Here is a 26932-nt window from a genome sequence, read left to right as displayed (position 1 = left end):
TTATCATATTTGAAGGTATTTTTTATTTTTATTTTTTACTTATTTTTAAAAATATCTATTTTCTAGTTGTAGTTGGACACAATACCTTTATTTTATTTATTTATTTTTATGTGGTGCTGAGGATGGAACTCAGGGCCTTGCATGTGCTAAGCGAGTGCTCTACCGCTGAGCCACTGAGCCACAACTCCAGCCCTGAAGGTATTTTTAAAGGAAATTTTTAAAAGTAAAACATAATAACTGTTACTATTTCTGTTTTCTCTTTCATACTTTGTTCATATTTAGTATAATTTTTTTTTTTTTTTTTTTTTTGGTACTGGGAATTGAATCCAGGGGGCGCTTATCCACTGAGCCACATATCTCCAGCCCTTTCTTGTATTTTATTTAGAGACATGGTCTCACTGAGTTGCCTAGGGCCTTGCTGAGTTGTTGAGGCTGGTTTGGAACTTGCAATTCCCCTGCCTCAGCCTCCTGAACTGCATGGTGTGTGCCACCATGCCCAGCGACAGTTTTTTAACTGTAATTTGCTCTCATTATTCTGCAGCAATATCTTCTTGCTACAAGGAAAAATTGTCTTGGTTTCATTTTTTTTTTTTCTTTTCTTGTTTTTGTTTCTTTTTGAGATGGGGGTCTTGCTCTGTTGCCTAGTCTGGGCTCAAACTCCAGATCCTCCTCCCTTAGCCTTCTGAGAATTATAGGCATGTGCCAATATGTGAAAAGTGTTTTAAGTGGGCTACCCACTGATATCATTATTGATAAATGTCTAATTTAAATTTTTATTTTGGCACTTTATTTTTTGAAACTGATAAATTTTGGAGAAACTTAAATTTCTTTTTAATAGTGAACAAATAAGGCAGGTGAATAAAGCTAGATGATATTCATATTTTGAATGTTGCTGAAAATCTTCCATATCAATTTGATTTCATAAGGCAGATAGCCTAGTTAAAAAAAAGATGCTCATATATTCAGATACATTTTTGCCTGGTTAGCTTGTATTAAGTATACATCTGTTTAGCTAGGAAAGGCTGGTGGTGTGTAGAGCAACAATGACCTTTGCAGTGGGATAGACCTAGGTTCATTCAGTTTTACTGCTGAATAATTGTATATTGCCTTTCAAACTTACTTCCTCAGTCTTGCAGGGTTTTGTGAAAATTAAATGGAATAATACAAAAGCCTGACAGTGCTGTTCATATAATAGTTAAGTGGTTTTTTTTCCCCCTTAATGTAGTATTGTTCATGGCTCTCCATTTTTTTCAGTATCAATTTTTTTTTTTTTTATTACACCAGGGATTGAACCCAAGGGGGCTTAACCACTGAGCCACATTCCCAGCCCCTTCTATTTTTTTTATTTTGAAACCGGGTCTTGCTGAGTTCCTTCAGGCCTTGCTGAATTGCTGAGGCTGGCCTTGAACTTGTGATCCTCCTGCTTCAGCCTCCCCAGTCACAGGTGTGCACCACCATGCCCAGTTGGTACCAGTTTTGATAGTCCTTTTGGAATTAAGGAATATAATTTTCTGTGATGATACAGACCTTATTTTTAAATTTTTTAAAAATATTTATGTTTTATTTGTAGTTGGACACAATACCTTTATTTTATTTATTTTTATGTGGTGCTGAGTATCGAACCCAGGGCCTCACATGTGTGTGGCAAGTGCTCTACCACTGAGCTGCAACCCCAGCCTGTAAACAGTCCTTATTAATGCTTGAATTTATCGAGGTAATGCTCCAGAAAGAAAAATAGATCAAACTTTGTTTTTGCTTTCATCTGTGATATATCATTGGACTCAAAGTGTATCATGAATTATTAGCTAATGAGAGTACTTTTGCATTTACATCAAAATAGGTATTCATCACATGTATTGTTAAGTAATAAATCCTGGGCATTTGTACATCCTGCTCCTAAATTTTCAGATAATATGATTTCAAATGTGCCTTCTAGGAATTCAAGAATTTCTCAGAAGATTTAGGAAGTGGAATATTAGGGATAGTGCTTTTAGGTACTAGAAGTCTGCATTTAAAAAAATAATAATACTGAAAAAAAATAATAATTCTACTTAATCTCAGGATCATAAAAGGATGTACAACAAAGTCTTTTTCACTTTTCTAGTCTCCTGGTTACTTGGTTTCCTTCACCAGAGAAAACCACCATTAGTCATTTTCTAGTGTATCCTTTGAGACGTATCTCAAGGTAGTCTCTCTTGATTGTGGGTTCCAAACCTGTTGAACACAGTGTTGAAAATCTCCTGTTGTATGTTTACACTAAAATATAAAAATACCTGTAACAGGGAGAAATGATTTAATCTTCTAAATTGCCTTCCTACTTTATTTCAGATGTCAGAGATACAGAGATGACCAGAATAGATAGAGGCTCTGCCTTTATGGTGACTGATAGTCTAATAGCTAACACAGATTTTCAATACTTATAGAAACAGTTGTGGTTCCAAACTGTGATAAATGCCATGAAAGAAAAGTTTAGGATGCTGTGACAGCATGTAGCAGGGTCAGGTCCTGGAGAGATGGGAGTAGTCAGAGTACCAGCTATTGAACTCAGAGGTGTTTAACCACTGAGCCACATTCCCAGACTTTTTAAATTTATTTTGAGACAGGGTCTTGCTAAGTTGCTTAGGGCCTCACTAAATTGCTGAGGCTGGCTTTGAACTTGCAATCTTCCCGCCTCAGCCTCTCTCTCTGTTCACTAGTATTATAGGTGCTCACCACCCCGCCTCGAAAAAGTGATTTTTGAGAAAGTATTTTTTCCTAGAAATCAGAAGGAGATAAGAAGGGTAATTGAAGAACTTGGAGAAAGCAGGAAAGGTTGCTGGAGAGCTGCCCTAAAAGGGTAGGGGCAAGATTTGTCAAGCCTTTTGTATATACTAAGTAAAACTTTTGCTTTTATTTTAAGAACATTGGGAGGCATTGAAATATTAAATGAGTGAATCATTTGATTAAATTTATTTTTCTGGTTTTTTTTGGGGGGAAGTGGGGGTGCCTGAAATTTAACCCAGGATCTTCCATATGCTAGGTAAGCACACTACCACTGAGCTATATCCCTGGCCCTTAAATCTGTCCTTTTTTGGGGGGGGGGGGGTTACTGGGGATTGAACACAGGGTGCTTAACCACTGAGCCACCTCCCTAGCCCTTTTTTTTTATGTTTTATTTAGAGACAGGGTCTCACTAAGTTGATAAGGGCCTCACTAAGTTGCCGAGGCTGGCTTTGAGCTCAGGATCCTTATGCCTGAGCCTGTGAAGTTGCTGGGATTACAGACTTGTGCCATCACACCTGGCTGAAATCTCTTTTCAAAACATAACTTAGCTGGACATGGTGCACCCCTGTAATCCCAGCAACTAGGGACCTGAGGCAGAAGGGTGGCAAGTTTGAGTGCATCCCCAGCAATTTAGTGGAACCCTGTCTCAAAATAATTGGGGACGGGGTGGATGGGGATGTTGCTCAGTGGTTAAGTACCTCTGGGTTTAAAATAAAAATTAAAAACAATTACTTTACTTGCCCTGGGGAAGAAACAAGACTAGGGTGGGGTTAGGAGGGAGAAGTTAGAAACAAAGAACAGATGCTTGTAGACTTGAACCAGACTGTGAACCAGAAAAGAGGATTGCTGTAATAAAGGTAGAATGAAATGGATTGATTTGAGAAAAATTTAAAAGGTAAAAGAAGTTTCAAGGAATGATTGGGTATAAAAGAGTAAAATAGAAGGTATCATAGACAGTGGATGATGTTGCTGTTCATTGAGAGAATACCATAATACATGTTTTGAGGGACTATGATTATGCATTTGGAGTTGGACATATTCAGTATAAAGTATGTTTGAGACATCTCAGTGGTGTTGAGTAAACAATTTTATAAATGAGTGTGGAAATTGGAAATGAGGCCTGAATCAAAGAAGAATTTTGAGTCAAGGGCTTCTGGAGGTTAATTGTGATCATGGAATGTAATGGAGGACTAGAGCAGTGATTCTTTTTGGAGTGGGGATTAAATCTATGTTTTTGTGTGTGCTGGACAAGTGCTCTCCTATTGAACTTCATCTCCAGTAGGACTACAGTTCTTGGTTTTTTTTTTTTTTTTTAGTTGTAGATGGAACACAATACCTTTATTTATTTATTTTATGTGGTGCTGAGGATCAAACCCAGTGCCTCATGCATGCAAGGCAAGTGCTCTACCACTGAGCCACAACCCCAGCCCATGGACTATTAATTCTTAAACTTGTTTGTCTCACAACTTCTTTAGGCTCTGAAAAATTATTGAGGATCCTGAAGAACTTTTGTTTATGTTGACTGTGTCTACTAATATATTTATCAGGTTCAAATTTAGTCTGGGAAATTTTAAAAAATTATTAACTTATGTAAAAAATAATAAACCCCATACATGTTAACATAAACATAGTTTGTGAAAGTAACTACTTTCAAATTAAAGATCTGGGAGAAGAGCGGCATTAATTAATTTTTCAAAGTTCTTTAGCATTTCCTTTAGTGAATGATAACTGGATTCTCATATTTGCTGTGCATTTAGTACATTGCATCATGTTGTTCTGATTGAAATGCATAAAAAAACTTACTCTACAGATGTATTTGGAATTATAATTTTTTACATAATTATTGGTGTTCTTTGATACCATAACAAAATGCAACAAGTAGTAGTTGCTTAAATTTTAATTATAATGTGGGTTCTGATATATCAATGAACTTATTTGTGCTCTCTGATACTAAAATCTATTGGTCTGTTTTATACTTAGAGTGGATGACTTACCCATATTTGATTTTTTTTTTTTTAATATAATGGGATAATAAACCCAGGGATGCTTAACCACTGAACCACATCCCCAGCCTTTTTTATTTAGAGAGAGGGTCTTGCTAAATTGTTTAGGGCCTCACTAAGTTTCTGAGGCTGATTTCAAAAAGTTATGATCATCCTACTTCTCTCTCCTGAGTCATTGGAATTATAGGCATGCACCACCACTCCTGACCCCATTTTTAATTTTGTAAAATCATTCATTGGTCATGTGGAAAATATTGGTCCACCAAGTTATACAGGTATTCCAAATGTTGACATATGTTATTCTTTGGTATCAAAAACTCATATTTGTGGGGCTGAGGTTGTGGCTCAGTGGTAGAGTGCTTGCCTCGCACATGAGAGGCCCTGGGTTCGATCCTCAGCACCACATAAACATAAATAAATAAAATAAAGATATTGTGTTCAACTATAACTAAAAAATAAATATTAAAAAAAAACGTGTAATTATGACTGTTGATCTTGCCAGATAAGTCTCTTTTGGGATACTTTATCTCTTGATGGCAAATATATTTCTCAAAATTATAATTTTTGTATGAAACTTTGAATGTTATCATTGGCAACAAGTGCTGTCAGTTGTTTTACTCGAAAGCCATTCTTCATTAATTTTTGAGAAAATATTTGTCAGATACCTAAGTCTGAATAATCACAGTCTGTTCTTTCAATAAAAATAATGTAAGAAAAAAGCTGCTACTTCAGCTCTCAAACAGTTGTACTTTTCCTTGACACAGGCATTGTTCTTTGGTTTGCAGAAGTGCCTTGTGTTTATTTTTCATTTCCTTGAGTAGAATACTAAAAATGATACATGTTTAAGGGTTGAGATTTTGTAAAAATTAGTAATTCTATGCTTCAAGGTTTTTCTTTGAAACTAGATTTTTTTTCCCCCATGCCAGTTCTGTGCAGTGAACAGTATAATTATTAGTAGTACAGTTAGAGTGCTACTGCCTAGATTTAGGCACCCGCAGTTTTAGCCACCATTGCTTTTGCATCATCAAGGCAATGTCAACACAGGAAAGAAAGTGATTCAAGAGAAGAAAGGGCAGTTGTGTTGAATATTAGTAAGAGGTCAATTATGGTGAAGACTGAAAGATGTCCTTGGGTTTTAGTGATATTCTCGAGGTTATTGATTTTGAATAGAGCCAAGTAGGCTGGCTGTGAAGGGTAGATTTCAGTGGGTTGAGGAGTGAGTGGGATGTGAAGAAATGGAGACAGGATGGTAGAAAACTTTTTTTGAGATGTATTAGAAAAGGAACATGGAACTTTTTCTTTTAAAGCTTGAAAAGCTAAGAGAGAGAATGAATAACCCAGAGTATAAGGATATTGAAAAACTGGAAAAGAATTTGCATTTGTCTAGAGGAATACTTCTTAAACTTTAATGTGTCTAATAAGAATCACCTGGGGCTTTTGTTAAAATTCACATTCTGATTCAGTTGGTCTGGGTGGAGACTGATATTCTGCATTCCTAATATGCTTCCAGATGGAGAAGTTTTGGTCAGAAAATCTTCCATCAAGTAGCAAAACTCTCATCTACTGGTATGGAAAGAGAAGTTTTTGTAGAAAGAGGGGTATTTCCTTTGTTGAAACAAAGGGAAGGTGAAAAGGTTAGGTGTGATGGTAAAAAGCTGAAGAGAGGGGCTGGGTTTGTGGCTCAGTGGAAGAGCGCTCGCCTAGCACATGCAAGGCCCTGGGTTCGATCCTCAGCACCACATAAAAATAAATAAAATAAAGATACAACTAAAAATAAATATTAATAAAAGTGCCTATAGAGTGAAATTATATTGAGTGATTTGAGTAAATAAAGCATCGAAAAGGGAAAAAAAAGTTGAAGAGATTTCAGTCTGATAATTTTTTATTTTCTCCCTTAATTAGGAGATTAAAAAGAATGGTATTATGTAGGATTGGCATGGGGAAATGAATATACTCATCTAGTGCTAATGGCTTCATATCAGATATCCCTTTCTCTAAGCTAACTAGCCAGAATTAGTCTTAAAACATTGATTTGATTGTGTTTTTCCCCTTTACAGATCCTTTTGGGTTCATTACTTAATGGGTCAAATTTAAATGCCTTCAAAGACCCCCTTCTTCAATCACGTATATATACCTGACTGCCACTTGACTATACTTTTGTGATCTCTACTGGACTCTTACCTCATATTTTTTTCTTCATTTCTAAGCATGGTACCTGGCACATAAATAGGTAATATCCAGAGGATGAGTGAGTTGAAGAGATTTTTTATTTTTTGGTATCTGGGATTGAACTCAGGGGTGTTTAACCATTGAGCCACATCCCCAGCCCTTTTCATTTTTAGTTTTTATTTTGAGAGAGGGTCTCACTAAGTTGCTGAGACTTACTTTGAACTTGTGATCCTTCTACCTCAGCCTTCCCAGTCGCTCAGGTAACAAGCATGTGCCACCATGCCCAGCAAGAAATTCTTTATGATGGACCCGTTTTCTACTTATGCCTGAAGCACCTATACAAAACACTTTTGGAATCCTGAAACTGGGAAATATATGGGAGGAAGAGTGTTGGATTATTCTTCTCTGTAGTACAATCATAATATGTACTTTCCCTACCCCCACTACCTTTTTTTTTTTTGTATCAGGGATTGAACACAGGGGCACTTAACCACTAAGCCACATCCCTATCCCTATCCCTTTTTATATATTTTATTTTGAGACAGGGTCTTGCTAAGTTGCTGAGGCTGGCTTTGAACTTGTGGTCCTCCTGCCCCAGCCTCCCTAGCCACGGGATAGGCATGAACCACCATGCCCAGCTCCCTACCCTCCTTGCATTAACATACCTGCCTTTCAATTCTCAACCCTGTTTTCTTGTATCTAATGACAGAGTAACAGGGAAATGAAATTATATTTGTTGATTAGCCCTACCAACTGATTGTCCCCTAGATAGGGAATGTTCACTAATCAAATACATGATTCTGAAAAGTTAAATGAATAATTTCTGTAAAGAGCAACTGTGTATGTGCTTCTTTTCAATGGATAGCAGAGGGAAGTGCTTAAAATAAGAAATGTTCTCTTTCAGATTTCTTAACCTAGGAATCTGGGGGGGGTGGTTCATAGATGATGAACTTCAGGGAGTTTTTGTTAAGATTGCCAAAGTCTGTCCCCGAAAAAGTATAAAACCCAAAACTTTGGTTCTAGTCTCAAAAGGAAAAATGCAGTGAAAGTTTATGGGAGATAGGTTCTTATCTCCTGCATTCTTCTGTATAAATACAATATTATGTTTTAGAGCAATTTGTGTATATATTTCATATAATTGTTGCCTGTGTCATTAGACTTTTGACTCTTTTTCAAGCACTGGGTGGGCATGGTTGCATTATGCATGGTTGCACAAATTCTGGAGGCTGAAGCAGTAGAATTATAAGTTTGAGGCCAGTCTTATCATTTTAGGGAGACCCTGTCTCAAAATTAAAAAAAAAAAAAAAAAAGAAAGGGACTGGGAATATAACTCAGTGATAAAGCACCCCTGACTTCATTCCCCAGTTACTGCTCCCCCACCAAAAAAAAAAAAAAGCCCAGTGCTGTATCTTACTCATCTTTATGTCCTGCCCCTAATACCTGGACAGTACTTAACATGAGAACCCATTCAGTAGATAGGTGTTGAATGAATTGTCAGGTTTGATGTGTGTTTTCATTTGAGAAAAGCAAGTTATACACAATTGGGATTGAACTTAATGTAACTCTTATCCTTTTCTGTTTGAGAGGTAAAACAATCATTTTTAACTGCTTAAAGCAGGAGTTTTCAGCTTAGCAATACAGAGAAAAAGCTGAGCAGAGATTAAAAAAAATGGAAATAAAAATTGAAATGTATTAAAAGATTTATTATCCTCAAGCAACCAGATTTATTTATTTATTTTTCAGTTAAAATGTGTTTTAGTTTTTTTTAACAGTGTCCCATTTACATATTGTATTCAATAAACTATATCTACTGTAGAGCATGCCCTTTATTTAAAACAAACAAAACCAAAATGAAGTTGAGCTGGGTTCATGGTGAACACCTATAAACCCAACTGATGGGGGTTGCCAAGGCTGGAGGATTGTTTGAAGCCAGCCTAGGCAACTTAGATAGACCTTGTCTTAAAATTACGTAAAAAGGTCTGGGGGCATAGCTCAGTGGTAGAGGGCCCCTGGGTACAATCTACAGTACTTCTAAGACAAAAAAATAAAAAATAAAAAAAAAAAACAACCAATCTTCATATTATTTTTAGTCTTGTGAAATCTTAGGCTAAGTCCAAGTAATTTCTGGAAAAAACATGGTAGTTGAAAGTGGGGAGTGTATATATATATATATATATATATATATATATATATATTTTTTTTTTTTTTTGTATCTACATATAAAAATATTTGTTTTTATCCATAACTCGTACCATACACAAAAACTCAAAAGCCAACATAAAGGTAAAAGCTAGAATTCTATAAAACTCTAAATTATGAAAATCTTTGTGATCTTTGATAGGTACATATTTTATTTGTAGAAACACCAAAAGCACAATCTTTAAGTTTATTTATCTAAATAAGTTTTATATTTTTGAATGTTTTTGATGTTAATTCAGTGTGTCATAGACATATGACTATTCAGGTTATTTAATTCTTCTTGAGTATTAGTAGACATAGAATTTGTGAAATTCCCTTTCATCCTTTTGATATCTGTAGCATTGGTAATGATAAATCCCCTGTTTATACTGATATTGGTCATTTTTATCTTCTCTTTTGGGCTAGTCTGACTTGGGATTATTTTTATTTTTTCCAAGTACTAACTTTTGGCTCATTTGTTTTCTCTATTATTATTTTATTTAAGTTTACTAATTTCGGTTTTTTATTATTTTCTTCTGGATTGATTTTGAGTTCAATTTATTACCCGCTTCCTCCCCTATAGGTAGGAGTTGAGGTCACTGATTTGAGACTTTAAACTTTGTTTTTTAGTACTGGGAATTGAACCCAGGGCACTCTACCACTGAGTTATATCCCAAGCCCTTTTTTATTTTTTATTTGGAGACAGGGTCTTGCTAAGTTACTTAGGGCCTTGCTAAATTGGTGAGGCTGTTCTCGAATTTGCAATCCTTTGCCCTCAGTCTCCCAAGTAACTGGAATTACAGGGGTATGCCACTGGACCTGGTGAAACCTTAAGCATTTAATGCCATATTTTTTTTTTCCTCTATACTATTTTAGTTGTATCCTATAGATTTTTTAAATGTTTATTTTTAAGTTTTAGATGGACACAGTATCTTTATTTTACATTTATGTGGTGCTGAGGATTGAACCCAGTGCCTCGTGCATGCTAGGCGAGCACTCTACCACTGAACCACAACCCCAGCTCATGTATTCTATAGATTTTGATATTGTATATTCATTTTCATTTAGTTTGTAATATTTTAGAACTTTCCTTGAAGCTTTCTTTTTTACCAGTTTGTTATTTAGAAGTATGTTGCCTAAATCCTAAAATAATTTGGGAATTTTCCAGATTTTTTTTTGTAGTGTTGGGGTTGAACTTAGGTGTTGTGTTTTCTAGGCAAATGCTGCTCTACCACTGAACTACATCCCAAGATCCAGATATTTTTCTTTTATTGATAACTAGTTTGATTCTGTTATCAGAGAACATACTTGATATCATTTCACTTATTTAAAGTTTGTTTTATGACCCAGGCTGTGTGGACTGTTTTTGGTATAAGATACAAACATATAAGGAAATTGTCTATTCTGCTTTTTCCTGTTGGAATTTTTTTGTGTCAAATTGGTCAACTTGATTGATAGTGTTGTTCAAGTCTAAATCTGTATTGATCTTCTATTGGTTCTTTGGGTAACCTAGAGAGGAGTGTTGAAGTCTAGCATTATTTGTGGATTTGTCTGTTGCTCTTTTCTGACAAGGTTTTACTTTGTGTATTTTGAAACTCTGTTAGGCGTATTTTGGATTATTAGTCTTTTTATTGGATTGACCATTTTTATCATTATGTAATGTCTATTTTTTATTTTTTTGGTGCTAGGCATTGAACCTAATGATCAAATGGGATCATTGAACCCATTGATCTCACACATGTTAATACACCTGGTAATTTTCCTTGTTCTAAGGTCTACTTTGTCTAATGTAAATATGAATACTTGAGGTTTCTTCTCTGTGATAGTGGCGGTTGAACCCAGGGGCACTCTACCATTGAGCCACACCCCTAGTCCTTTTAATTTTTTGCTTTGAAACTGTCTTGCTAATTTGCCCAGAATGGCCTCAAACTTGTGATCCTCCTGTTCTGGCCTCCTGAGTTGCTGGGATTACAGGTATGTGCCACTCTGTCTGGCTCTACATTCTTTATTTTTTCATTGTCATTTTAATTAATTAATTTATAGGGTTTAAAACCTGGGGTACTCTGCCATTGAGCTATACCTCAGCCCTTTTATATTTTATTTTGAGACAAGGGCTCTCTTAAGTTGCTGAGGCTGCCCTCAAACTTGTGATCTTCCTGCCTCAAGCCTTCCAAATTGTTGGGATTATATAGCTATGTACCATCACACCTAGCTCCAGTTTTCTTTTGATGGTGTTTGCATGGTACATTTTTTCCCATCCTTTTAGGTTTCATCATTCTGTATCATTTTATATATTGGTTTCTTGAAGATAGCATATTGTTGGGTTGGGTTCTCTCTCTCTTTTTTAATATATACACACATATATATACATATTTAAGTTTTAGGTGGAAACAATATCTTTATTTTACATTTATGTGGTGCTGAGGATGGAACTCAATGCCTCATGCATGCTAGGTGAGCACTCTACCACTGAACCACAACCCCAGCCCTAGGTTTTTTCTCTTTAAACATTTTTTTCAGTACTAGGTTTTTTTAACCCAGAGATACTATACCATAGAGCTACATCCCTCCCCTTTTAATTTTTATTATTATTTTTTTTCTATTCTTTTTATTCCTTTGTTTGCCTTTCTTAAACATTTTAAATATATTTTTAGTTGTAGATAGACAATCTCTTATTTATTTATTTTTATGTGGTGCTGAGGGTCAAACCTAGTGCCTCAAACATGCAGGGCAAGCGTTCCATCATTGAGCTACAACCCCAGCCCCAAATTATAATTAATTTAGAGTTTTACCACTTAAAAGTAAAATAAGAAGTCTTATGCCATGAGGCTTTATCTTCTCTGTTTATGCTGTAGCTGTCACATGTATTAAAACTATGCTCATTGAAAATCACATGATGCACTATTAAAATTTTTGCCTTCATATTTACCTATTTATTTCTTCTCTCTCTCATTTCCCCTACTCCTCTCCCTTTCCTTCCCCTTTCCTTTCCTTCAAAAGCTTTATTTCTATTTGGTTCAAAGATTGGGAGAAGTCTCCAGGGTCGTTAAAAAGCTATCTACTAGAGGCTGGGGTGGGGTTGCAAGGCCCTGAGTTTGAGACCCAGCAAAATACACACACTGCCTAGTTGCTGACATCAGGTAGAAGCCCTGATGTCAGGAGATGCTGAACCCCTTAAAGGCAGCTGGGCTTCTGGAGCCTTTTTTTGGGGAGTTACTGGGGGTTAAACTCAGGGCACTTAACCACTGACACACATCCCCAGTCCTATTGTGTATTTTATTCTGTGTGTGTTTTTTTTTTTTTTTAAGTTGTAGTTGGACATAATATCTTTATTTTATTTTTATGTGGTGCTGAGGATCGAACCCAGGGCCTTGCACGTACTAGGCGAGCACTTTACCAGTGAGCCACAATCCCAGCCCTATTTTGTATTTTATTTAGAGACAGGGTTTCACTGAGTTGCTTAGTGCCTTGCCTTTTCTGAGGCTGGCTTTGATTGTATGTGGTGCTGAGGATCGAACCCGGGGCCGCACGCATACCAGGCGAGCGCGCTACCGCTTGAGCCACATCCCCAGCCCATGAGGCTGGCTTTGAACTTGCAATCCTCCTGCCTCAGCCTCCTGAGTGGTACATGTGTGCTCCACTGTGCTGGCTTTGGAGCCTTTTGAAGAGTTATGTACCCAGTCTGACCTGGGGGCCCACAGTCCAGTGGAGGTATTTCTCATTTCTTCCTTCCTTTCTTTTTTTTTTTTTATTGACGGTGTTGGGGTTTGAACCCAGGGGTGCTTTACCATTGAGTTATATCCTCCTACCTCAGCTTCTGGAGTCCCTGGGATTACAGGTGTGGGCCACCACACCCAGTGGTTTTTCTCATTTTTAATGTTTTTCCATCACTCCTGAGGTTCCATGTAGTTCTTCAGTACTATTTCATTTTCATCCGGAAGAGTTTTCTTTATCACTCTTTTTTTTTAATTAAAAAAAAAAATTTTTAGTTGTAGTTGGACACAATATCTTTATTTATTTATTTATTTTTATGTGTTGCTGAAGATCGAACCCAGGGCCTTGCACATGCTAGGTGAGTGCTACTACTGAGCCACAATCCCAGACCCTTTACCGTTCTGTTTAGGGATTGTCTGCTCTTGGCAAATTCCCTTTATCTGAGAATGTTTTTATTTTGCCTTTGTGCTGTATGTTTTTTCATGCTATGTATTCTTTTTTTTTAATATTTATTTTTTGTAGTTGGATACAATATTTTATTTATTTTTTATGTGGCGCTGAGGATCGAACCCAGGGCCTTGCATATGTGAGAGGAGCGCTCTACCGCTGAGCCATAACCCCAGCCCATGCTATGTATTCTTGTGCTATATATATCCTTTATGCCAGATATTTTTCTGTAGGTATAGAATTCTGGGGTTGCAGTTGACTTCAGCATTTTAAAGATATTGTTCTGGCTTTTATGTTTTCTAATGAGAAGTGAGCATTCATTTGGATTTTTTTTTCCTTATGTGTGTTATTTTTCCTCATTCTGCTTTTAAGATTTTTTTTCTTTCAGTTTTTACAGTTTTTGTTTGGTCTGTGAATGATGGTTTTTAAATTTATCTTGTGACAAATGTTGAGCTTTTTGAATCAGTATGTATATGTCTTTTACCAAATTTGGGAAGTTTCTTTTTCAAGTGTGTTTTGTGTACCAGTTTTTTTTTTTTTTTCCTTTCTTTCTGAGATTCCAGTGGTTTGGATATTTTCCTTCAATTCCCTGAGACTCTTCCTTTTTTGTCTGTCACCCTCCATCTTTTCCCCTATGTTCTTAAGTTTGGACAAGTTTTACTGATCTGTTTTCAAGTTCACTCACTCTTATCTGTTCGTCTTAATTCTGATTTTGAGACCAACTGTTGATTTTTTTTTAAATTTTTCTTGCAAATTGTATATTTCATTTTGTTTTTGTGGAGCTAAGGCTCTAACCTAGGGCTTAACACATTCTAGGCTAGTGTTCTACCACTGAACTACTTCTCCATCCCCTGAATTTTTTTTCTTTAATTTTTGTTTGTTTTTTATACTTTATTTCTTGTTGAAAATTTGTTTCACGAATGCTCACATTTATCTCATGTACAATAGTTATATTTGATTTAAAGTCTTATGTGATAATTCTTGTATCTGAATTGTCTTTGGCTTACGTCTGTTTACTATCTTTTTCTTTGACATGATCATATTTTTTCTGAATTTAATCCCACATTTGGAATGTTATATTATGAAACTTGTTTTATCAAATCCTCTGGAGAATGTTTATTGTTTTTGGTTTTAGTATGTGATCAACCTAGTTAGGTTTAGATTGCTAGTTTTCTCTTGCCCTTTGTGGGTGGTAGTTTCAATGTCATTTCAATTTTCAGTGTGCTGTTTGGGTCTACTCAGACATTTGTAACTCATGATTTAGTCTGGATCTTGTGTGTGAAGTGTGGCTTTAATTTTTTTTTTTTTTTTTTTTAAAGATGTATCCTTCATAAATGCATCATGGACATGAACTTGGAACTTGTATTGGGGGATCCCTTTCTAGTTGTTTTCTAAGTTTTTCTCCCACATCTTTCAGCTTCCAGTGTCACCATTAGGGGGGTTTGAGGGAGTCTCTCTAGAGGCAGAGAAAACCTCTGCTTGAACCTTCCTGCCTCTTGAACCATTGCAGAAAAGAATCTAAGATGCATCAGGTTTTAGCAGAGATGTAGAGTTTTATTAGAAAGTAAAAGGTGAAGTCACATTGTCAGATCAGAATACAGTTTATCTCAAGAGTGAAAAGTGCTTTTGGGGTCGACCTTGGGCTGTTCTTTTAAAAGGAAACTTTGTGAGGGGTAGCATGGAAAGGTGTGTGAGGATGAAGTTAATGTTGGCCTGGTGAACTCAGTTCTTTGATCGCGGATCACAGGATCTTTATGGTGGTTTGGTCTTCTTCCAGGATCTTCAGGTTGACAGTTGTCTCTTCAATATTATAATGTTTGGAATGTGCTTATATCATAGGTTTCTTAAAATACATTTCCCTCTGCCTTATCTAATCTGAAAATACATCATATAGGTTAACAATTCACTTAAGCTTTAATCAAAATGAGGCAATTTTCATAGATGAGTGAATTTACATTTCTGCCAGGAGCAGTATGCCTTTAATCCCAGTGACCCAGGAAACTGAGGCAGGAGGATCACAAGTTTAAAGCCAGCATCAGCAACTTAGTGAGGCCCTGAGTAACTTAGTGAGTCCCTGTTTCAGAATAAAAAATAAAAGGGGCTGGGATATGGCTCAAACTTGTGATCCTCCTGCTTCAGCCTCCTGAATATTAAAACTTTCACAATCTCTTCTCATCTGTTCCATTTACTACCTATGCACGGATATTTACTACATATGTAAAGAACAACAGCAGTGCTTTAAGATTCAAATATGCTAAACAGTCTTGTACTCTTACCTGAGAACTAGGGGATGAACTCCTGTAATTTGGCCTCAAAGAATTTAATTACTGATTTAGAAACATTACAAGTGACTATTTTGTAGGTTGCCCTGTTGCTGGTTAATAAAAAACACCTGTTTAATCATTGATTGCTTAGTCATTGAATGAAAGAAGTCTTCTAAAATCTTCTGTGATAATATTATTGCTGCCAAACCCCTTTAGTTAAAAATTGTCTAAGAAGATATTAAAGAATTCAGTTAGACTGCCATTCATACAGTTTTTTTTTTTAAAGCTGCTAAAGGTATGAGAGGTACTCAATTGCGTACACTAAAAATTGGAGGAAAATAATTTCACTGAATTGTTGTGCTATATTACCTTTTGTATTATGTATAGTTACAGTTTAGTGTAGACAGAGAAGTTAGTTAATGTATTTGATATCACGTAACTGAGGTTTCTACTAAATAAGTTGTGGGCTTTCATAGTTATTTTTTTTGTAATAATGTTATTTTATTTTTATGCCTTTATTTTATTTGTTTATATGGTGCCTCATGCATGCTAGGCAAGCACCCTACCACTGTTTATGGTTTTTTTTTAAATACTTATTTTTTAGTTTTTGGTGGACAAAACTTTATTTTATTTTTATGTGGTGCTGAGGATCGAACCCAGCGTCCCGCGCATGCCAAGTGAGCACATTACCACTTGAGCCACCTCCCCAGCCCAATGTTTATGTTTTGATAAAATGTAGAGAGTCTCTTTGATACTTCCCAGATTTTTTTTTTTTTTTTGATAAAACTGTGTTACACAAGGATTTGTAATAGGTATTAGACTGTTCAAAGTGGGGAAAGGAAACTAGAGTTAGTTTATGTGGGGTTAAATATGGAGCTAAGTTTTTAAGTATATGATTTGATTTAATCTTCATAACCAGATAAATTAGGTGTTCATTAGATAAAACCTTTGCTATACAAATGAGGGAAAAGGCTCAGAAAGGTCACATAGCTGTTTTCTGATTTACTTTCCTCTTTTAGGCCCCAAATCAGTACTTGTTCCTATAAAACATGAACTGAACAATGTCTCTGGCTTTCAACAACTCTTACATTAAGTAAGGAAATAAAGTAACACATGAAACAGTGTGTTTGTTGCTTATAAAAGCTTTAGAAACTTGAAAGTACCATATAACTGGGGAGTTAAGGAAAGGTTTTATAGAGCATTGATGCTGAGTATTGAATAAGGAATTGTTTTAAACATGATTTCAAGTTAATGCTACTACTTTAAACTACTTGATGTTTTCAGCAATGATGAAATACGCATGGAAGGATTGTAATGGAAGTGAAAACAATGTGAAACATATTACCTAGTAAACATTCAGGTAGTATTGAACACAATGTATGTTATAGTTTATTATCTATAATTTTGTTAATATTTTGTTTAGTAATCTTACATGTGATATGATTTCTTTTACTATAGATGTCCTCCTCGCACTTTCTTACCAGCCCTCTGCAAAATTTTTCTTGATGAAAGTGCTCCAGACAATGTGTTAGAAGTGACAGCCCGTGCCATAACGTACTATCTGGATGTATCTGCAGAATGCACCCGAAGGATTGTTGGGGTAGATGGAGCTATAAAAGCACTTTGTAATCGTTTGGTTGTAGTTGAACTTAACAACAGGACTAGCAGAGACTTAGCTGAACAGTGTGTGAAGGTAAGTATTATTTATTGGCCTATTTGAATATCACTTAGAAAGTAAAAAATATATTTTCCTAAAAAGATAAAACTTTATCATCTATCTTACTTTATTGAGAGTGATTGAGAACAATGGAAAAGAAATCTTACCTGTGAATGAAAACTTTCATTTGTTTTTTATTTTGTTTTTGTTTTTGTACTGAGGATGAAACCAGGGGCTCTTTACCACTGAGCTTCATATTCCTATTCCTTTTTATTTTTTTATTTTTGAGACTGTGTCTTACTGAGTTGTTTAGGGCCTCACTAAGTTGTTGAAGCTGTTCTTGAACTTGTGGTACTCCTGGCTCAGCCACTTGAGTTGCTGGGATTATAATCATGAGCCACCACACCTGGCTACCCAGATGTTCTTATGTGCTGCTTCAGCTTTCTTCAGTTCTGGTAATTACAGACACATTGAGATAAGTTATCCATGTTCTTTTTTTTTTGGTAACCGGGTATTGAACCCAGCCACACTTAACCACTGTGCCACATCCCCACCCCTTTTTTAATGTTTTATTTAGAGACAGGGTCTCCCTGAGTTGCTTAGGGACTCACTAAGTTGGTGAGCCTGGTTTTGAAATCCTCCTGCCTTAGCCTCCCAAGCCAGTGGGATTATAGTTGTGCACCATTGTGCCTGGCTAAATTAAAACTATTTTATATGAAAATAGTAACAGACTGCCACAATAACCAAAAACTGCCACCACTTCCAGACATTATTCTAAGCGTTTTTATGTGTATTAACTCATTTAGTTTTCACAAAACTATTTGAGGCAAGTGCCATAATATGATTTTTTTTTTTTTTTTGGCAGGGGGTGGAGAATGGGTACTGGGGATTGAACCCAGGGGTGCTTTACCACTGAGCATGCACCACTGTGCCTGGCCATAATTTCTACTTTACAGATGAAAAAATTCAAGTATACTGAGTTTAAATAACTTGCTCAAAGATTATACATATAGTGAGCAGCAGAGTCAAGATTTGAAGATCAGGAAGTCTGGTTCTAGAACCTGTGGATTTAACTATTCAGGGCCTCTATACTCTCTTCAGAATAAACTATTAATTTCTTGTGGAACTAACTATAAATTTAAGAATACTCAAAGGCATTAGTACTAGATTAGTCATTTATTGGCACTACTTGGTAAACACATTTTGATTTTTGTTTTGTTTTGCTATTCATGTAGGGTCTCACTATATTGCCCAAGCTGGTCTTACGTCCTGCCTCTTGAGTGCTGGGACTACAGTGTGTAACTTGCCATGATTCTTTTTTTTTTTATGATTCCCACTTCACACTTTTTTTTAAAAAAATGATTTTTGATGCTCTAGGTTAGCAGTTTTCAAAGGTTTTTTTTTTTTTTTTTGTCTCAGATTCCCTTTACAAGTCTTAAGTGATTGAGGCTCCCCAGGAACCTTTGTTTATAGTAATTATATCTATATTTAGCCTGTTAGTTATTAAGATCCAGGCTGGGGATATAGCTCAGTTGGTAGAGTGCCTCGCATGTTCAATCCCCAGCAGCACACACACACACACACACCAAAAAAAAAAAAAAGAAAGAAAGAAAGATATTAAATGGAGCTGGGTGTGGTATTGCATTCCTTTAATCCCAGCAATCAGAAGGCTGAGGCAGGAAGAAGTTCAAAGCCAGCCCAGCAATTTAGTGAGGCCCTAAGCAACTTATACACTGTCTAAAAATTAAAATACAAACGTTTTAATGCCCCTGGGTTCAATTCCAAAAACAAACAAACAAACAAAGAAAAACTTGAGAAATTTTAAGTATTGATTTCTCTTAAAATAACAAGCTCTTTACATGTTAACAAAAATATTTAAAAAGTTTTTCCTTTCTTTATATGACAGTAGAATGTATTTTGACATACGTACATGGAGTATGACTTCTTCTGGTTGTACGTGACGTGGAGTTACACTGGTCATGTATTCATATATGAACATAGGAAAGTCATGTCCAATTCCTTCTACTGTCCTTCCTATTCCATCCCTCTTCCCTTCCCTTCATTCCCCTGTCTAATCCAGTGAACTTCTATTCTAGCACCCATAAAATGTTTTTAATGAAAATTAACTATTTCTAAAAGAAAATGAAAATAAGTAAGAGACTATCATTGCTGGGCAATTTTGGAAATCTCTTTAAAAACCTATAGCTAAATGGAAGTCAGCTAGATCTTTATATTTGCTTCTGTAGTCAATCTGGTGCAATATCATACCTTATGTAGCTTCTAGAGAATTCAACCATACACTCATGAGAGAATGAGAGCAAAAGAGACAAAGCGCTGTAGAATTACTATGACATGTTTAACTTGAAGATTCCTTGAAAGGATCCTAGGGACCTGAAGCTTCTAGACCATATTTCAGAATTTTCTGTCTCTGTGCCTATAGATTTGTGTCTCTTTTGTCTACAACTTCAAAGGAAGGAGGGATCTATTCCTTTTTAAGGCTTTTTTCCTTTATTCTTTCTCTCTCTCTTTTTTTTTTTTGTACCAGAGATTGAAGGGGCACTCAGCAACTGAGCCACATCCCCAGTCCTAATTTGTATTTTATTTAGAGACAGGGTCTCATTGAGTTGCTTAATGCCTTGCTTTTGCTGAGACTGGCTTTAAACTCGATCTTGTGCATTAGCCTCCTGAGCTGCTGGGATTACAGGCATGTGCCACCGTGCCTGGCCCTCCCTTATTCATCACTTCACTTCATGTTTTTTCCAGATCTGAAATTTTACTTCATTGCTTATTCACTGACCTATATTTTCAAGCTCTTTTTTTAGTTGTTTCTTTATTCCTAGCAGATGGATATAATGAAGTCTTGAGCGTCTCGCTCTCTTTTTCTGGGGGGTGGTTGTTTTTGTTTTATATTTATTAAAATAATAATTACACATATGTATATAGCCATATATATTTATACAATTTTTTGAAGGGGTTCTGGTGATCAAACCCAGGACCAAACGGCAGGCAGGTGATTTCTAATATTTTTAAGCCTACCGTTAAAACAGTGTTACTATTAACATCTTATTTGGGGCTGGGGATGTGGCTCAAGCGGTAGCGCGCTCGCCTGGCATGCGTGCGGCCCAGGTTCGATCCTCAGCACCACATACAAACAAAAATGTTGTGTCCGCCAAATACTAAAAGATAAATATTAAAATTCTCTCTCCCTCTCTCTCTTTTTTCTCTTGTTTAACTTGAAGATTCCTTGTCCTCTTCTCATTCCCTCCCCTACCTTCCTCCCTTATTTTTCACTGATCCTTTGAAAATAAGTTGCAGAATAATGACATAATTCTATCTTTGATAAATAACAGTATTTCAGTAAAAAATAATTTCCAATTTATTAAGCCCAGTGGTCCCCACTATGTCTTTTATGGTTTAAAAATAGCCAGAAATTTACACATTGCAAATCCAAAATTTACACATTGTACTTTATCATTACTCTTTTTATTCTCATTTAATGGAGAACAAACAGCTCTCCTCTTTTTCCCATGACACCTTTTTACAGAGTCCAGGCCATTTGTCTTATGTAATGTTCCCACATTCTAGATTTGTTTGATTGCTTATTCATGGTTAATTTCAATTTGAAAAGTTTATTTGCACCCTGCTGTGTTGGTGTTTTGCATAGTTTTTATTGTATCACATTGGAAGGCATATAATGTGAGGCTGTTCCATTGTTGATAATCTGCTACTTAAAAAAAAAAAAAAGCCGGAGCTCCTTCTTTGGCTGTGGATTCTACTTCAGATGTCCTCTTCCTATTCATAGTCATACTCTTAGGAAGAAGAGTAGTAAGAGGTTTACACTTAGTCACTATTCAGTCCACAAAAATTAAGTTTGTGCTTGTTTAACTCCCCTGAAACTATGGGAAAATGATCATCAGTAGCATCTCTGTTATCAAACTTTGTGGACTTTTTGCAGCCCTTAACTTACTGGATCTTGGATCTTGATAGTGTTTGACATAAGTCATCATTTCATTCTTTTTGAAATTTTATCCTTTAGATTTTGTCAGACGCTGCTTTATTTTTTTCCTTTTCTCTCTCTCTCTTTTTTTTTTTTTGCAGGTTCTTATTTAACTCATTCTTAAATGATAGTATTTTCTAAAGTCCCGTTTTTACTTCTTAAAACTACATATATTTTGCCTATATATGGCAGTCTTATCAGTCACTTTAATACCATTTATTCTATATTCTCATATTTTTATCTCTGTCCTTGACCACTGTTGAATTCTAGGCTTCTTATTCAAGGCCTTACTGGACATCCCTTATTGGATGTCTTAGCTCATTGTCTTTCACTGCAGGTAAACTCCTATTTTGTTAATTGGCATTAAATTCCACCCTGACATTCAAGACAAGAAACTTGATCTTTTTACTTCCTTTCTTTCTCACCACACAGATAATTGATGATCGGATCCTTTTTTAGTTTATTTTCTACTCTTTGTTTCTCCTGTTATTTTCTATTAAATGTTTGAATGTTTGCATTTACCAATAACTTTTCCATACCCCATTCTCTACAGTTATTAGCTGGAAATTTGATTATATTATCTTTCAGCTTTAAACTTTTCTTGTCTACTGGATAAAGTCTTAAGTTTCTGTTATGCCTTTAAGATTGATGGACCCTGTTAGTTGTACTTGAACACCTTAAACAGCATAATTTAGAAAATAAAAGTAGAGTTTTATTTTATTTTTTGGCATTAGAGGTTGAATCCAGAGGTGTTTACCACTGAGCCATATTCCCAGCCCTTTTTTTTTTTTTTTGATATAGGGTCTCACTAAGTTGCTTTGGGCCTTGCTAAATTGCTGAGACTGGCCTCGAACTTCTGCTCCTTCTGAGTGGCTGGAATTACAAGCTTGCATTGCTGTGCCGTTTGAAAGTGGAGTTTTGATGTTCTGATATTCGTAAATTAAGTGTGAGGATGATGAGCAATAGTAATTGCTAGCATTATCCAACTTTTTTTTTTTTTTTTTTTTTTGGTACCAGTAATTGAACCCAGGGGTGCTTAATCACTGAGCCACATTCCCAGTCGTTTTTATTTATTTTTTGAGACAGAGTCTTGCTAAGTTGCTTAGGTCCTTGTGGAATTGCTGAGGCTGGCTTTGAATTTACAATCCTTCTGCCTCAGCCTCCTGAGATGCTGGGATTACAGGCATGCGCCACTGTGCCTGGCTACCCAACTTTTTTTTAATGTTTAAGAGCTTGTACCCTTTTGCTAAATTGCATATAATTCATTAGTTTGCCATATGTAAGTTTTATCATTGAAATCTCATATATGACTAACTTTAATATGGCTTGAGCATTTTAAATGTGGCTTCTCCAAATTGCCATTGTGTTGTAGGTATAAAGTGTACACGTGATTTTTGAAGATAGCACATGAAAACGTTAAATATATCAGTAAGTTTTTAAGTTGATTATATGTTCCAGTGATGATGCCATGTTTATATTGGGTTAAATTAAAATTATTATTGAAATAATTGTTTTGTCATTTTACCTTTTTTAATGTGGCAACTAATATATTTTGGAGCGTACATTTATGTTTTCTTTGATTCTATCAAATTAAAATTAGGCTTGTATATTATTTTTTTATTTTTTGGTGTGGTACAGGGCTTTAACTTACGCATCCTCTACCACTGAGTTATACCCCCAGCCCTTTAAGAAAAATTTTGAGACAGTATCTTGCTAAGTTTCTGAGGCTGGCCTTGAGTTTGTGATCATCCTGCCTCAGCCTTGGAGTTGCTGGGATTATAGGCTTGTTCCACTATACCCAGTTTCTGTTAATTTTGTTTCACCATTTTTAGGTGCTGGAACTGATATGCACTCGTGAGTCAGGAGCAGTCTTTGAGGCTGGAGGTTTGAATTGTGTGCTTACCTTTATTCGTGACAGTGGACACCTGGTTCATAAAGACACTTTGCACTCTGCCATGGCTGTGGTATCAAGACTCTGTGGCAAAATGGAACCTCAAGATTCTTCATTAGAAATTTGTGTAGAATCTCTGTCTAGCTTATTAAAACATGAAGATCATCAGGTAAATAAATTACTATTGTATACTCTCAGTTTTCAAAAGTGATTTTTATGTTTTCTATTTATAACTATGATCCACTGTAATTTGAAATTTTTACTTGGGATAATCTCTTCTTTCATTTTATATGTGTGGTAATTTTTTGGCAATAAAGTGTTCTTTAATTATAAAAATGATGTGTTTAGGGGGCTGGAGTTGTAGCTCAGTGGTAGAGTGCTTGCCTAGCATGTGTGAGGCACTGGGTTCAATTCTCAGCACCACTACATATAAATAACAATAAAGGCCCAACTAAAAATAAATATTTTAAAGAAAGTGATATGTTTATTCTTAAAATTTAAATGTTATGGAAATATATAAACATCTTTACAGTTGCACTTGTACTCAGTATTATTTTGTTGACTTAGGGCAATTTTGTTGACTGAAAATATGGTAGATTTCAGTAAAGTAAAATATCACTATTTATGGTGTTATTTATAAGCCTTCATTTAATTAGCATAGTTTTAGAAAATAAGACTTGATTTTTCATGCCTTTTTACTATTTAGAAATTATTTCAGTTGATAAGTCATAGAATTTCTTGGCAAAGTTGTACATAGTAAAAGCTCAAAAATATTGTTACCATCTGTCTACATTCTTATGTGTTCTCTCATTTAAGCAGACACAATGAGATGTAAGTACCATTATTAAACCTGTTTTACAGTTTGAGGGAACTGAATCCTTAGGCAGTTAGATAACTTCTTCAGGTCATACACAGCCAAATATGGAGCCACGATCCAAATCTAGATAGATTATACACTTTATCACTTTGCTATAGCTCCCTTTTTTATAGTGTCAGGATTGAAATGATCAGTATTAGCCCTCTTCCCCTTTTTAAAGGATTTCTTTTTTTTTTTTTTTTCTAGTTGTAGATGGACAGAATGCCTTTATTTTGTTTATTTTTATGTGGTGCTAAGGATCAAACCCAGTGCTAGGCAAATACTCTGCTACTGAGCTACAGTCCCAGCCCAGTACTAGCCCCTTTTAGGTGAATTTTATCCACAGCCTATTCTTTACATTGCTAGGTTTCAGATGGAGCCTTACGATGTTTTGCATCACTAGCTGACCGATTTACCCGTCGGGGTGTTGACCCAGCTCCATTAGCCAAGCATGGATTAACTGAGGAACTGTTATCAAGAATGGCTGCTGCCGGTGGTACTGTATCGGGACCATCATCAGCATGTAAACCAGGTCGCAGCACCACTGGTGCCCCTTCCACAACTGCAGATTCCAAATTGAGTAATCAGGTGTCAACAATTGTAAGTCTGCTCTCCACACTTTGCAGAGGCTCTCCAGTAGTAACACATGTAAGAGTGTTTTTGAATCTTTGCTCTTTAATCTTTTAGAAAAAGTATTTTTGTATAATGCAAATGTGTTAAACTTTTTTCCATCATTTTCTTCCTAGGATCTCCTGAGATCAGAGCTTCCAGATTCAATTGAAAGTGCATTACAGGGTGATGAAAGATGTGTACTTGATACCATGCGTTTGGTTGACCTTCTCTTGGTGCTGTTATTTGAAGGAAGAAAGGCCTTGCCTAAATCTAGTGCTGGGTCTACAGGCAGAATTCCAGGACTCCGTAGATTGGATAGTTCTGGGGAGCGCTCACATCGGCAGCTTATAGACTGTATTCGAAGTAAAGATACGGATGCACTTATAGATGCAATTGACACAGGAGGTCAGAAAATAATTTGTTTTAAATATAAAAACTGTGAGATAAGGAACTATAGTCAATTTTTTATTTCTTGTTTTGGACAATATTCTTAGCAATTGTGCCTTGCTATGACCAACCCCTTGCATATTCTCCTATATACAGTGGAATGATTATCAACTTTGATGCATGGTAGGACCTGGATGAATGCTTGCTGAATGAGTGACACTTCTACAGAATTTGAAATTTACTTTTATTTTTTTTATCACCTGAAAGAGATTTTGCCAATTCTAATGTGAATTGCAGATTAAATTTAAGGCTGTTTTGTTAAGATTGACGGAAATTAACATGAGTAAATTATAGTAATTATATAATAATTTTTTTAGCCTACTATATTCGTCAGGTGATGAACAAGTATAAATTTATAAAAGTTGCTTCTGGGACATCAGACTTGTATTTTGGATTATAGGTTTGGATTGGCTTCTTTTATATAGTTATGTTATGATGCAAGTGGTACCCTGTTGAACTGTATTATACTTTAGTTTTTCCTTGTCATGTTTATTTTTAAGGTATAAAGCCTTATGAATCCTCAGTGGTTTAAAAATTTGAGAATACTTTTTCGTAGCTGACCTTAGGCATGTTGATTATATATACTACTTTACAGTTGATTTTAATATTTAAAACACTTTCTTTTTGCTCTGTACTTGGTGGATTATTAATAATAGTCTTTAAATGATTCAGACTTTAGAAAAGTTGAGAATTTTATTGGCCTTGAAAGTAATTCTTTTTCCTTCAAACTTTTAGCCTTTGAAGTAAATTTTATGGATGATGTGGGTCAGACTCTATTGAATTGGGCCTCTGCTTTTGGAACTCAGGAAATGGTAAGCTAATAAATAAGAGCTAGTATCTTATTTACTTATTTATTGGAATTGGAGATTGAACCCAGGGGCACTGTACCACAGAGTTACATCCCCAGTGCTTTTTATTTTTTATTTTGAGACAAGGTCTTGTTAAATTGCTGAGGCTGGCCTTGAACGTGCCATCCTCCATCCTTAGCCTCACTAGTTGCTGGAACTAAAGGCATGTGCCATCATGCCCTGCAGAGCTAGGATTTTAAATCAAGGATAGAGGAATTAATATAGCAACTTTATGGTTCTTTATCATTTTACAGGTAGAATTTCTTTGTGAGAGAGGTGCTGATGTTAATAGGGGTCAAAGGTCATCATCCTTACATTATGCTGCATGTTTTGGAAGACCTCAAGTAGCAAAGGTAAAAGCCAGGTTTTTAAACTATTAATCTGTAACAATTGCAGGGTCCAGAAATTAGAGTGATATGGAAACTTTTATTCTGATAAGTTGTGCTTCCATGCTATCTCCATCCATTCCATTCCATTCCTTCTTTTCTACTATAAATTTTTGGTTTTATTTTTGTTTTGCATTGTTGGGGGTTGAAGTCAGGAGCACTTTACCACTGAGCTACATCTCCAGCTTTTTTTTTTTTTTTTTTTCTTTTCATTTTGAGACTGTCACGCCAAGTTGCTGAGGCTCTCCTCAAACTTGCAGAGGCTCTCCTTGAACTTGTATTCTTCCTGCCTCTGCCCCCCAAGTCACTGGGATCTATAGGTGTGCATCACTGCGCTTGGCAGTGAATGTTTTTTATCAATTTTTTTTTTTGCTTTTCTGTCTCAATACAGATTCAGGTAAAAACACAAATATGCTTATTTACTTTTTATGGAAAATGAAACATACCAACCTAGTCTTTCATTTAGTAATATATATTGTAGACTATTCCCTATTAGGATATAGAGAACTTTTTACATATTCATACTTATCCTTTATAGATATACTGTAAGTTTATTCAACCAGTCACCTAATGGTGAACATGTGATTGTTTCTAATTTCTTACTCTTGCCAACAAATAAGTGTAAATATATTTCTGTTGTTTCTTTTTGTCAGTAAAGCAGATACTGTGTTTTTAGAAGAATCATCATTTTTGACTCCTA

General features: G+C 35.7%; 1 protein-coding gene across 13 annotated transcripts in view; it reads left to right on the top strand.

The window, feature by feature from the left end:
• Positions 1-26932, top strand: part of Hectd1 (HECT domain E3 ubiquitin protein ligase 1) — a 98233-nt gene that overhangs the window by 4629 nt on the left and 66672 nt on the right. For all 13 annotated transcript variants that reach the window (XM_027929817.2, XM_071607809.1, XM_071607808.1 and 10 more), the window contains 6 exons: positions 16997-17231; positions 23025-23252; positions 24306-24587; positions 24686-24956; positions 25734-25810; positions 26101-26199. In XM_027929817.2, the coding sequence (XP_027785618.1) occupies positions 16997-17231; positions 23025-23252; positions 24306-24587; positions 24686-24956; positions 25734-25810; positions 26101-26199 (1192 nt within the window). The remainder of the gene's footprint in view (positions 1-16996; positions 17232-23024; positions 23253-24305; positions 24588-24685; positions 24957-25733; positions 25811-26100; positions 26200-26932) is intronic.

The sequence above is a fragment of the Marmota flaviventris genome, chromosome 2, assembly GCF_047511675.1.
Source record: "Marmota flaviventris isolate mMarFla1 chromosome 2, mMarFla1.hap1, whole genome shotgun sequence".
NCBI lineage: Eukaryota > Metazoa > Chordata > Mammalia > Rodentia > Sciuridae > Marmota > Marmota flaviventris.
The sequence above is the reverse complement of the archived record's forward strand: the minus strand, read 5'-3'. Positions and strand labels throughout refer to the sequence as shown.